Raw genomic sequence first — 12,963 nt, 5'->3', positions numbered from 1 at the left:
GAATCATAAAAAAAAAATAATATATAAAAAATATTTGTCCTTTTGTGTCTGACTTATTTCACTCAGCATAATGTTTTCAAGGTTCATCCATGTCGTAACATGCATCACAATGTCATTTCTCTTCATGGCTGAATAATACTCCATTGTATGTAGATACCACATTTTGTTTATTCATTCCTCTGTTGATGGACATTTGGGTTGTTTCCAGCTTTGGGCTATTGTGAATAGTGCTGCAATGAACACTGGTACGAAAATGTCTGTTTGAATTGCTGCTGTCAAGTCTTTTGACTATATGCCTAGGAGTGCAATTTCTGGGTCATAAGGTAATTCTATGTTTAACTTTTTGAGGAACAGCCAAACTGTTTTCTACAGCTGCACTGTTTTACATTCCCACCAGCAATACCTGAGGTTTCCAATTTCTCCGCATCCTCAGCATCTTTTCATGTAGTTATTGGCCATAGGTATGTCAGCTTTGATGAAATGCATTGATCTGCTGTAGCGTGAAGGAGAATTGGGGGTAAAGCCCACAGGGAACTTCCACAGTGATAACAACGTTCCATGTCTTATGTGGGATGGTGGGCTCGCAAGGCTTCCGTATTATTATTAGGCTTCATAAATTATTTGTTTTCATATATTCTTTTGTGCATAGCAAATATTTCACAATCTTTTTTTTTTTTTTAATAAATGGATTAGAGAAAGTGAGATGCACAGAGAAAAGAGTGAGGCAGTTACTACAGCAGAAAATAGTGGTGGCCTGAGTTAGGACATTCACAGTGAAAGTGAAGATGTGGAGATGGTTGTAGAGATACTTAAGAGGTGAAATTGACTAGACTCAGAAATTAATGGGATGTGGGGATACAGAGAGGGAGAACTCACAGAGGACTGGATTATTAATTGGATGGATGGTGAAGCCACTGATTAAAATAGAGATCACTAGGAGGTTGTGTCTAAAAAATAACAAGGTCACTGGAGAACATTTTGGCTGTTTCTTAAAAAGTTAAGCATAAATTTACTATACAACCTAGCAATGCCATTTTTGGGTATAAACCCAAGAGAAATTAAAACATATATTCACACAAAGACTTGCATGCCAGTGTTCACAGCAGCATTATTCATAATAGCCAAAAAGTGGAAATCATCAAATGTCTATAATCTGGCAGGTGAACTAAAAATATTTGTATCCAGACAATATAATACTATTTGGCAATAAAAAGGAGTAAAGTACTGATTAACGCATGCTATAATATGGATAAACCACAAAAACATTATGCTAAGTGAAAGAAGTCAGACACAAAAATCATATACTGTGTGATTCCACGTATATGAAATGTCCAAAAAAGGCAAATCTATTTTTTTTTTTTATAAGACATAAAGAAGATTATTGGTTACCTGGAGAACAAGGAGTGACTGCAAACAGTCATGAGGGATCTCTGGAATGATAGAAATGTTTTAAAACTAGATAGTGGTTATGGTTGCCCAACTCCGTAAATTTACTAAAAATCACTTAAAACATGATAATTTTCTGGCATATAAATTGTCCTTTGATAAAGCCATTTTTAAAATGTCCATTTCAGCAAGGTGAGTTCTAGGTGCTTAGGAGGCTTAGGAGAAATGCTGCACAGGAAATACAGATTTTCAAGACTCATCAACTTAAGATAGTAATTGAATCCATGAAAATGAGGGAAGTTACCCAGGGAGAATGCATAGAGACAAGAAAAGAGCAAGAACAGAATCAAGGCTAACTCCAACATTCATGGAATGCCAAAGAAAAAAAAGCCTACAAAGAAAGCTGAGAAGAAGCAACAGAGAAGCAGGAAAAACCCAGTGGATAAGAGTTGACAGAAGCCAAGGGAAGAGGATGTTTTGGGCGAGGGCTACTGAGAAGTCAGGTAAGTACAGAAAGATCCAAAGAGAGGAAAGTGTGGTAGAAAAACCCACTTGGATGATGTTTCTGTACATAGCTCTGGGAGGTTGCAGACCTCCAGGGAACAAGGTCATATCCATGGTGGCATGGCTGGTAGAGTGCAACATTGATAGAGGAAGAACTGATGAGCCTGAAGAATTCAGGGAATCCCAAATATTCTGCATTTGGCAATTAAGGTACACAAAGGACCAGTGGAGAGGTAGAGGTCTGGGACAGGGATAGAGAGGCCACAGGGTGCAGGGCTTCATCCCTGGAAGCAAATGGTCAGCAGTGCAGACTCAAAAGATGTGGTCCTGGCTTACTTCTCTAGGTTTATTTCTCACCGTGTAATATCACCCCTTAAGATCTAGCCATGTGGAACTGTTTGCAGTTTCCCAAACAAGCCATTCTCTTTCATACCTCCTTCTACTTTCTCATACAGACTCCTCTGTATGGAATATTCCTACAAACCAACCCTCTAGTCTCCCCACACTCCTGAAACCCAACTCAGCACTCACTCCTGCCCTTCCATGTTTGCCTAGAGCATCCCTGCTGATATTTCAATACGGATCAAGGTTAACCTCTTCTCTGAAGCCTTTCCTACTTGCCCATCCTCCATGTGTTGTCATTAGTCGACATGGAGTCACCTTCAACTCATGGTGACCCTATGTACAAAATACCCAAACACTGCACAGTCCTACACCATCTTCATAATCACTGACATGCTTAAGTCCATTGTTAAAGCCACTGTGTATTTTAAGTGCCTTTTAAACTAGGAGGGAGCTATGTGGCACAGTGGTTAAGTGCTCAGCTGTTAGCTGAAAGGTTGGTGGTTTGAACCCACCAGCTGCTCTGCAGGAGAAAGGTGTGGCAGTCTGCTTCCATAAAGATTTACATCTTTGGAAACCCTATGGGGCAGTTCCACTCTGTCCTACAGGGTTGCTATGAGTTGGAATTGACTTGACAGCAATGGATTTCTTTTTCGGTTTTCCAAACTAGGGGATTCACCTTTCAGCACTATATCAGACAATACTCGGTTGTGATCCATAGGGTTTTCATTGGCTTATTTTTAGAAGTAGATCACCAGGCCTTTCTTCCTAGCCTGTGTTAGTCTGGAAGCTCAGCTGAAACCTGTCTACCATGAGTGACTCTGCTGGTCTGTGAAATACCAGTGGTGTAGCTTTCATCATCATGGCAACACTCAAGCTACCACTGTATGACAAACTGACAGATGAGTGCTGACATCCCTCTTGTAAAACAGGCTATTTCCTTCTTTATGTTCCCACAATAGACTTCTATCATAACACTGGCAACGCTTCACACATTTCACTTATTCCCACGCTTAGCTTCTTCTAGGGCTTGGAAGGCATTTCATTTGTTGTTGTTGTTGTTTTCAATTCATAGTACCTGACCCATATAAGTCCTTGGTTGGTGCAAATGGTGCACGTTCAACTACTAGGCTAAAGGTTGGTTGTTCAAACCTACCCAGTGTCACCAAAGAACAAAGGCCTGGCAATCTGCTTCTGTAAATGTTACAGCCAAAAAAAAAAAAAAAGCCTGCTGCAGCACACGGGGTCACCATGAGTGGGAATCAATTTGATGACAATAGGCATAGTTTTTGGCTTACCTGACCCTAGTAAAGTAGCCCTGGTGGTGTAATGGTTAACCACTTGGCTGCTAACCGAAAGATTGGCGGTTCAAACCCATCCAGTGGCTCCACCTGGAAAAGAGGAGAGGGAGTCTATGTTATTGGATAAAAATGACCTGGCCATCTGCTGCCGTGAGGATTACAGCCTAGAAAACTCTATGGAGCAGTTTTACCCTGTCACATGAGGTCATTATGAGTCAAAATCAACTCAACAGCACCTAACAACAACCCACAGTAAGAAGAGACTACTGTAAATGTTAGTAGATGAAACCTTCACTTAGCCACCATGTGGTATTTACTCTTTCCATCCTTTCCTCCTGGGACCCTTGAGGGATGAGCTCCATCATGGCAAAGGTCAGGGAGATGGTCTTACCTCCACTGTAAGCAGCTATGGGTAAAGATGCTTTGTCCACATCTAAGGCATAGTTCCCCAGGGTCCCAAAGCTCCTGCGCTACTTCTAGGGGTTCCATAAAACACTGGATGCCCAGTTAAATCTGAATTCCAGATAAACAAGGAATTTTTTTTTAGTATAAGTATGTCCCACACAATAGTTGAGACATATATACAGTAAAAAGTGACCATTGTTAATCTGAAATTCAAATTTAATTGGTTGCCTTGAATTTTTACATGCTTAAACTGACAACCAACTTTCCACCAGAGGGAAGCCACTCCCTACCAATGCTGAAGTCATCGACACCCCAAGACCCCTGATGTGGTATGCTGTGCCTTGATGTGCGTCCTGAAAGCTGGGCTGAACCTCCAGGAGGAAACACTAGGTGGGAGGAGCGGCATGATGGACACACAGGAGGCAGGCTGCATCCCCACTCCATGGCCCATCCTTGTGTGGGGTTCTCCTACTGCTCCCTACACTACCAGAGTTTCACCCAACTTCCTGGGGAGTAACTTCTTCAATTATTTGTGCATGGCCCCTCTCTCCTGGGTGCTAAGATGCAAGTCCATGGGACTTTTCAGGAAAAAACTGAAAAGCTACAACTACAGCATGTTTAGGAGTGTCTCTGCCCCCAGCCCACTGAGGGGCAGGGATGAGACCACATATGTGGGCCTTGTAAGAGTACTTTTCCAAGAGGCTGTTGGCTCTCCCAGGCAGGTAGTCGCCCGGTCAGTCCCCCTGCCACAGACTACATAGGCCAGGTGGGAACAGGACAGTTGATCCCATTGTAGGCCATTTTCTTGGACCCGAGGCTCCATGAGGTGGAAAATATGGGTGAAGCTGTCCTTTGGGAGAAGGGTCATGCTGGAAGGACGACAAACGAGAACTCTCCCTCCGGTATAGGAGAGAGGGGAAGAGGAGGAAGGAGGGAGCCCGTGTTACTGGATGAACTGATATTAAATGGTAGTTTTTTCTGTAGCTGGCCACGGACTTTGGCAGGCTTGGTACAGACTGGTGAGTTCCTGAAGTTACACCTGAGAAACTAGGCTGGGAGGGTGGGGAGAAAGAGAGTTTAATGCATGTTACTATAATGCTAAAACCTTTTCCTGTTCTAACATTTTGATGTTACTTACCCAGAAAAGCAGCAAGGAAAGCAGAACCTCTGAATGGAGGGTGTCCACCTCACCTTTTACTTTGAGGTCTGCCCCTATTTCCCCCTGACATGACTAGTTTCCAAAAGTAAGAGGACCCTTAAAAAAAAATAAGAGGCCACTTTCTTAACAAAACTACTGGACCTGTTGCTGTCGAGTCAATTTCGACTCATAACAATCCTATGGGGCAGAGCAGAATTGCCCTATAGAGTTTCCAAAGAGCAGGAGGCAGATTTGAATTGTTGATACCTTTTGGTTAGTAGCCAAACTCTTAACCACTGTGCCACCAGGGCTTCTGGTGTTATAGTGGTTAAGAACTCGGCTGCTAACCAACAGGTCGGCAGTTCGAATCCACCAGCTGCTCCTTGGAAACTCTGTGGGGCAGTTCTTCTCTGTCCTGTGGAGTCTCTATGAGTCAGAATGAACCTGTGGGCAGTGGGCTTGGTTTTTGGTTTATTAACCTTCTCAGAGCTGGCTCCTACCCATGATCCCTTTCTCCATTCAATCCCTATGATTTACCTTGTTGCTTTTCCCTGACTCCATTTATTCAAGTTGACATGATCAAATCTGAGAGAACTCCTGGTTAGGCTCTGACTTCACACCTCCAGCTGGGAGGAACCCACTCTGTGGTATTTGAAAGCTGCCAGGTTGTGTTTAGCATACTAGCTGAAAGCAGGCTCTAAAATGAAGATTGATTACAAAGGAGGGGCACCACAAAGCTAAGTGAACAGCTAGCTTCATTGCTATAGCAGCAAAAAGAAATTTATTTGGTAAAAATCTGAGTTGAAGTAAATGCTAGGTGAAGCAATCCTATTTCTTTTTTGTCTTTAATATACATATTTTTTAATTTAGTGAGAACCACTGGAAATGGATTAAGAGATAGGAGTTGATCTGTTCTGACTGGGATGCTGAATCACAGTGATTTCTCTGGATTAAATAAAGTTCCAGGAAGACAAGACCCTGGATGGTACAAATGGTTAACGTGCTCAGCTGCTAACCAAAAGGTTGGAGGTTTGAGTACACCCAGAGGTGCCTCGGAAGAAAGGCCTGCCAATCTACCTCCAAAAAATCAGCCATTGGAACCCTATGGAGCACAATTCTACTCTGACACACAGAGGGTCACCATGAGTTGGAATCATCTTGATGGCAACTCATACCCAAGAAGATGGCAATTTCCTCATTGCTGCAGCATCTCAGAAACATTAGAACACAAAAGTCTGAAGAAAGCCTATTTTGAAGCAAGGCTGGGGGGAATGGAGAGAAGCTAAGATGAAAACCATAGTCCATGTCCTCCAGAAGCTACGAGTTAATGAGAGAACCAGGCATGTAAACGTGGGCACACAGCAGTTTTTGTTTCCATTACATAATGTGGTCAAAGCCTGGTCTCCATGGGTCCCCTCTTGGAAGTGTGAAAAGTCAAAACTATCTTTATAATTATATAAAGACATTATTTGCCTTTTTACCACTGGTTCTCTTACCCAGTTTTCTAGAGGCTACAGGGCATGTATGCCATCATCAGTTTGATTGCAACGAGATGTATGCTTATGTATTCTTGCATTTAAAAATCTCTGTCTTAATTTCTAATACATTAATATCATTATCAATGTATTAATACATTAATATTAAAGCATTATAAATACAATGATATTTTACCTACGTATACAAAAGTTCTTTGAGGTCCTTGGTAATTTTTAAAAGTGTAAAGGGGTTCTGAGACCAAAAAGTTTGAGAATTGCTGACTTAATGTATCACCTACCATTACACATTGTCCTTGTTTCTCAACAATGCGTTCCATAGAAAATGATCTCTTCTAATAATATGAAAATGACTTCGTCATATACCTTTTTTATATCCTTATTTTCTAGCATGATACTAATAGGCCATCTCATTATTAATCTGTTTGAGCCTCTGGGTTTAAATGTGTGTTTTGAGGCAGCACAGTGTTGAATTTTATTTTTTAATTCAGCCAGCAGTCAGCAATAGATGATACATTTCTTTTATGTTCTATCACCCTGCAAGTTTATCTCACTCATTGTCAGTTTTCCTTTTAAAAAATTAATATAACGTAGTGGACTTTAAAATTCTTTATTTCTTTTTGTCAGACAATAAACTTCCCAGGTCCACCCATCTTTCTATTCTTTCAGCATCTTCATAATTTAAAGCAGCTTTTCATTGTTTACTGTGATTTTACTATAAATAGTATAATATTAAGTACAACAGGAGTCCCTGCGTGGTATAAACGGGTAACTTCAAAAACTCAGCCACTGAAAACCTTGTGTCTACTCGGACACACATGAGGTCTCCATGAGTCAGAATCAACCCGTCAGCAACTGGTTCCAGTTTTTAAGTAAAACAAACGTCCTTCCCTCTAAGAATGAAACCGGAGTTTAGTCTGTAACATACCTTGGGAGTGTATAAAATTTTTTATTGAATTATATATATATATAATCTTGCATTTTTTCCTGAGAGTATGTAATCTAATTTTCTACTTGAATTTTCTTACTTATTTTTTATTTCGTCCTCTGTGAACCTTGAGATCTACTCTTAACTGTTGTCAGATCTCCACTGTTTTCTGGAAGTGAACTTCACAGCTGTGGGCCTTTGTTGACAAACTGTTTCATCTCCTCTGGGTCTTAGTTTCCCCTACTCTGAAGTGAAAATTCAGTATTTCCAGATACTGTACTTAGGGTCATAATTCGATTTTTCTTAATCTTTTGTGAATTTCCGCTAAGTGTGATCCCTCCTCCAAAGCACTGTTGCCATTTTTATTGTCACGTTTAAATTGTTTTCTTTTTTTTTTTTTTATTGATAACTTGTGGAATCCTGGGTTTTTTTGTGGTGGAGTGATTTCCACGGTTTGGTTGGTTGGTTTTAAGTTGAAAGCCTTCAGTGACACACCTTAAATTCTTTCTTTGAGGGCTGTTCCTTGCTGAGTTCAGGCCATGGCCCCACTTTTAAATTTTCTTTGAATTGATAAGTCCAAAGCTGCTAGGGGTCCCTCCTCTCTTACTTGTTACCAGATCTATTCTGAGCTGGGATGTGTGCTTCCCAGGCAAGCTTCTCTTCAGTAGTACTGGTTCTTTTTTCTTCTGCGCCTGGTGTGGTCTTGAATCTTTCTAGCATCCTCTCCATGTTTCTTGTTCCTTTATAGCATTTACAAGACCCAGTTTAATAGCTTAGTGTCTTTTTTTTTTTTTTTTTTGGCACTCCTTATCTCCTCTTTATTCTCTGTTAAAGTAATAAGTGTACGTTCCGTTGCACTTGCCTGAGAGTCTTGAACCGGTCTTGGGTTTCCCGTCATCTGGGTTCTGGCTGGTTTGCAGTTCTCCTTTGATGCTGTAATAATTTTTCATTCAATTTGAGTGTGGGGCTTATAGGGCTTGTTTGCTTTTATTTTTTTTTCCAAGATGTGCACATTTTTTCATAAGCTTATTTTGCTGTTATTTTTAATTGCTTCTGACTGGGGGTGGGACTGAGTGAGACTGACTCGGATTTGGCTCTCCTTGCTATTACTCACACTTCCCCAGAAGCCCACACACACTCTCTGTCTCTGACATACCACTTTTGAAAGGTAGTTGATCCCTAGCGTAAGTGGTGTTAAGGGGAAGGTGGGCTTCAAGTAGGGATGCTCAGGAACCCAGTCTTGTGCAGGCATGAGCTTGGCCATCTGGAAGTCTCCTCTTGCTCAATGAAATGGAGTAAACATTGTCCATTATGAAATCCACCGCGAAGGCTGCCAGGACAAATGGGATCCCACCCAAGGCCAATCACTACTCTGACAGAGAAATTGGCAAGCACTGCCTGAGACTACTCCAACCTCCCTCGTCCCTGATGTCACAATTCAGAGGCTGCTACCCGCCTAGGAGGTTGTAGAAAGCTCTGTAGGTTCTCTCTGTGTGTCCTACAGGGCTCTGCGGGCCAGGTCCCTGCCTGATGGCTTTTGTGAAAAAATATCTCCTCCCCCTTTGGGTGCTCTTCTTGGCCTACTACTTCTATTCTGCAAACGAGGAATTCAGACCAGGTAAGTACCAATGTGTCTCATTTTGGAGGAACAGGTTAAAAACACAGGGTACTGGAGTATTCCTGAGGATCAAGATGAGTTCCTGATCCCCAAAAATGCTGAAAAAGAGGGTATCCTGAGGTGGGACTGTATTTCTGTGTCCTCCAGCATAGGCTGTGGGCAGGAGGGATGTGGGGAGGGGCAATCCTGTAGCCAAAAGAATGCCAAATAGGCCATGCTTTATTTGGCGTCCTTAATGGAACACAATTTCAAGTCCTCTACAAAAATGAAGGTGAATTCCAAAACACACAACTCAGCCAGATAATTAGGCTCAGTGGAGAGACTGATAAGTAGGAAGCAGAAAGAACTCTGGAACTGAACTAAATAGAAGCACGGGAAGATCCCTGGAATCTATGAACATATGTGTTTTAATTGCTTTTTAAAATTTTCTTTGAATTGAGAAGAACTGGGTAAGTCCAAAAATGTCTGGAACTCTAGTATTGTATCTGACCCATGGCCTCCCTGGTCTTTTCCTACGAACTCTGCATTTTACCTGAACCATGGCCTTCCTGGCCTTGTCCTATGAACTCTGCATTTTACCTCACCCATGGCCTTCCTGGTCTTATCCCATGAACTCTGTATTTTACCTGACCCATTGGCTTCCTGGCCTTGTCCTATGAACTCTGTATTTTACCTGACCTATGGCCTTCCTGGTCTTGTCCTATGAACTCTGTATTTTACCTGACTCATGGCCTTCCTGGCCTTGTCCTATGAACTCTGCATTTTACCTGACCCATGGCCTTCCTGGTCTTGTCCCATGAACTCTGTATTTTACCTGACCCATTGCCTTCCTGGCCTTGTCCTATGAACTCTGTATTTTACCTGACCCATGGCCTTCCTGGCCTTGTCCTATGAACTCTATTTTACCTGATCTATGGCCTTCCTGGTCTTGTCCTATGAACTCTGTATTTTACCTGACCCATGGCCTTCCTGGCCTTGTCCTATGAACTCTGTATTTTACCTGACCCATGACCTTCCTGGCCTTGTCCTATGAGCTCTGCATTTTACCTGAAGCATAGCCTTCCTGGTCTTGTCCTGTGACCTCTGCCTATGGGCATTTTCAGAAGGAGCCACAGGGAGGCCTGGTCTTGGGCAACCTAGCCAAACCCCCATTTCAGAGCGTATTCACTGAAGACGTGCAGTGCCCCTTCAGTGCACAGGCTGAAGCCAAATTATCTGAGACCGTAGACTTGGAAAGTTAAACATTGAGATAAGGCTGCCACATACAGAAAGGAAGGAGGAAGGGACATTGCTGCCAAGTTGGGTATAGTCCTCACTTCCTTTTGGGGTTTCCCAGAGATGCTCAAAGGAAAGAAAGTGATTGTCACAGGGGCCAGCAAAGGGATTGGAGAGGAGATGGCCTATCAGCTGGCGAAGATGGGAGCCCATGTGATGGTAACCGCACGATCAAAGGAAACTCTACAGAAGGTGAGGGTTCTGTGCCCACAGACTTATGTACTCTCATTGCCCACGTGTATTCTTAAATATACTCACATGTATACACACAGACACACAGAAGCTAGCACTTCCATATTTTTTGGGTACATATACACATATACACACAAACATACATATATTTATATTCTCATATGCAGGCTCAAACCCCACAGGGATATAAGTATATGCATTTAGGCATTTGCTCCCATACACACATGTATACTGCATACTCAGATGCAAGTTCTCGGGCTATCTGTGGTCACAGACGTGGCTATTTCACGCACTTTTATACAGGGACTCATAAATATACAGATATGTATTCAGATACCAAAATTCTAGTATATACTCATGAATACATATTCTCCTACCCACAGCAACTCTCACCTGCTTGCCTTCTCATATTGTCAGACTCACAAACACAAGGATATATGAACACCCACAGACTTAACGTCACCCACATAGAAAGCAGTACCCATACCCTTAATATGTTCATAAGCATACATTTACAGAAACCTATGAGCATAAATCATGGACTTAACCCCCAGCACAGTGAAAATTTATCCATTTACACTCCACCTTGTTCCAGAAAGTATTCACACAAAGGACAATGATCGGATCGGATTTATTTAGCCACACACACACACTGCTACCGTATCTTATCAAAACAGGGCTGTGAGCAACCTCTCACTTAAATTCCCATTACTTCTGAGACTGTCCCCCGGGGTCTGCAGCCAAGACTGATGCCACAGCTGCCATGTCCCTACAGGTGGTATCCCACTGCCTGGAGCTGGGAGCAGCCTCAGCACACTACATTGCTGGCACCATGGAGGACATGACCTTCGCAGAGCAATTCATTGCCAAAGCAGGAAAGCTCATGGGTGAGGCTGCTTCTCCTCCCTCCTCCCTGACTTTACACTAGGGGTCAGTCACCAGCGAGCTTTGGGGAGGGAAAGAACCAATCCCAAACGGTTTCTCTCAACACAGCCATCTCTTGCAGGGGGGCTAGACATGCTCATTCTCAACCACATCACCAACACATCTATGAATTTATTTAACAATGAGATCGACTACGTGCGCAAAAGTATGGAGGTCAACTTCCTCAGTTATGTGGTCCTGAGTGTAGCTGCCTTGCCCATGCTGAAGCAAAGCAATGGAAGCATTGTTGTGGTCTCCTCAACAGCGGGTAAGTGGAACAGGGAACCGTGTGGAAGGTAGGGCTAGGAGAAGTGCCATGAGTTTACCTGTTACCATACAGACAAGTAACACAATATAAACTTGAAGTTGAAATGCTCACAGTGATATTAAGCCAAAGCTGATTAACAGTCTGCTCATATGCCTGGGCAGTAAGATACATTAACTAGAGATTTGAGTATATAAACTCAGTGAGGGATATGCATGCTGAGTGAAAGGGGAGCTGTTGAGAATAAGTTGGACTGTAAAAAAAGAAGGGTTGATCAAGGTTGGTGGGCTACAAAATCCCTGAAAATAAACAACAGAGAGGAGCAGTTCAGGGTGCCCACCAGAAGCCTGGTGGCTTATGATCAGCAAATGGAAGACCAGGTGGACACTGAAAGGCTGCTGGAGGTACAGCCTGTCCTGATCCTACGAGAGACACCTGGTCACATATATACACATGGGCATATATGGGTGAAAAAAAGATTTTGCTTCCTCTGTTACCTAGAGTTCTAGGTCAATAAGGTTAGTTGATGCAAAGGTAAAACAGAAAAGTGAAATACTTTAACAATGTGCAGTTGCCTGGTAAGTGGGTTAAGCTAAGGCAAAGTGAAATGAAAACATACTAGTAATAGACCTGCCTATATATAAAAAAAAAAAAAATTTTTTTTTTTTATATATATATATATTGCCATATTCTCCAAAATTTGAACTTGCTGCATTAAAAATCCAATTTAAAGAACCAACTGAATAGAGGGCCCTGGTGGCGTAGTGGTTAAGAGCTCGGCTGCTAACCAAAAGGCTGGCAGCTCTAATTCACCAGTCGCTCCTTGGGAAAACTATGGAGCAGTTCTACTCTATCCTATAGGGTCACTATGAGTCGGAATCAACTCGATGGCAAAGGGTTTTTTGTTTGTTTTTGTACTGAATAGAGAGGCTGTGCATACAGAGGAGAAATGTTCAAGAGAGCTATGTGGAATCAAGAAAGGCCCCTGATGCCAACAAAAAAAAACAGAGAGTTTCAGCTTGGGGGATTCCTAGGCCCATGTCAGCATGAGTCCAGGAGAGCAGTTTGATATCTCTTTGTAAATCAGTTGGTTAAAAGAAAGTGGCTGGAAGGTTAACACACCAGGATCCAAATCAGCCTTCTCAATGTGGTTCCTGGCAATGTAAAAACAAATAACCTAGGATTCTGTCGA

General features: G+C 42.3%; 1 protein-coding gene and 1 long non-coding RNA gene across 3 annotated transcripts in view; one reads left to right on the top strand and one right to left on the bottom strand.

Moving 5' to 3' along the window:
* LOC111750714 (uncharacterized) overlaps window positions 1–5,659 on the bottom strand; it is a 37,088-nt gene extending 31,429 nt beyond the window's left edge. The window contains exons 1-2 of one of the 2 annotated variants that reach the window (XR_002785800.2): window positions 3,531–5,659; window positions 1,390–1,430 (exon numbers count right to left, since the gene is read on the bottom strand). This is a non-coding gene — a long non-coding RNA (uncharacterized LOC111750714). The remainder of the gene's footprint in view (window positions 1–1,389; window positions 1,431–3,530) is intronic. The other variant, XR_010318735.1, reaches the window with a different exon arrangement.
* A 3,368-nt stretch (window positions 5,660–9,027) lies between these two features.
* The window catches only part of HSD11B1 (hydroxysteroid 11-beta dehydrogenase 1), a 43,294-nt gene continuing 39,358 nt past the window's right edge, over window positions 9,028–12,963 (top strand). Inside the window, exons 1-4 of the mRNA XM_003410282.3 lie at window positions 9,028–9,115; window positions 10,452–10,582; window positions 11,358–11,469; window positions 11,589–11,774. Of these exons, the coding sequence (XP_003410330.1) occupies window positions 9,028–9,115; window positions 10,452–10,582; window positions 11,358–11,469; window positions 11,589–11,774 (517 nt within the window). The remainder of the gene's footprint in view (window positions 9,116–10,451; window positions 10,583–11,357; window positions 11,470–11,588; window positions 11,775–12,963) is intronic.

Source organism: Loxodonta africana, chromosome 20 (genome assembly GCF_030014295.1).
Source record: "Loxodonta africana isolate mLoxAfr1 chromosome 20, mLoxAfr1.hap2, whole genome shotgun sequence".
Taxonomy (NCBI): domain Eukaryota; kingdom Metazoa; phylum Chordata; class Mammalia; order Proboscidea; family Elephantidae; genus Loxodonta; species Loxodonta africana.
Note: the sequence above shows the minus strand (reverse complement) of the source record. Positions and strands in the feature narration are given on the sequence as shown.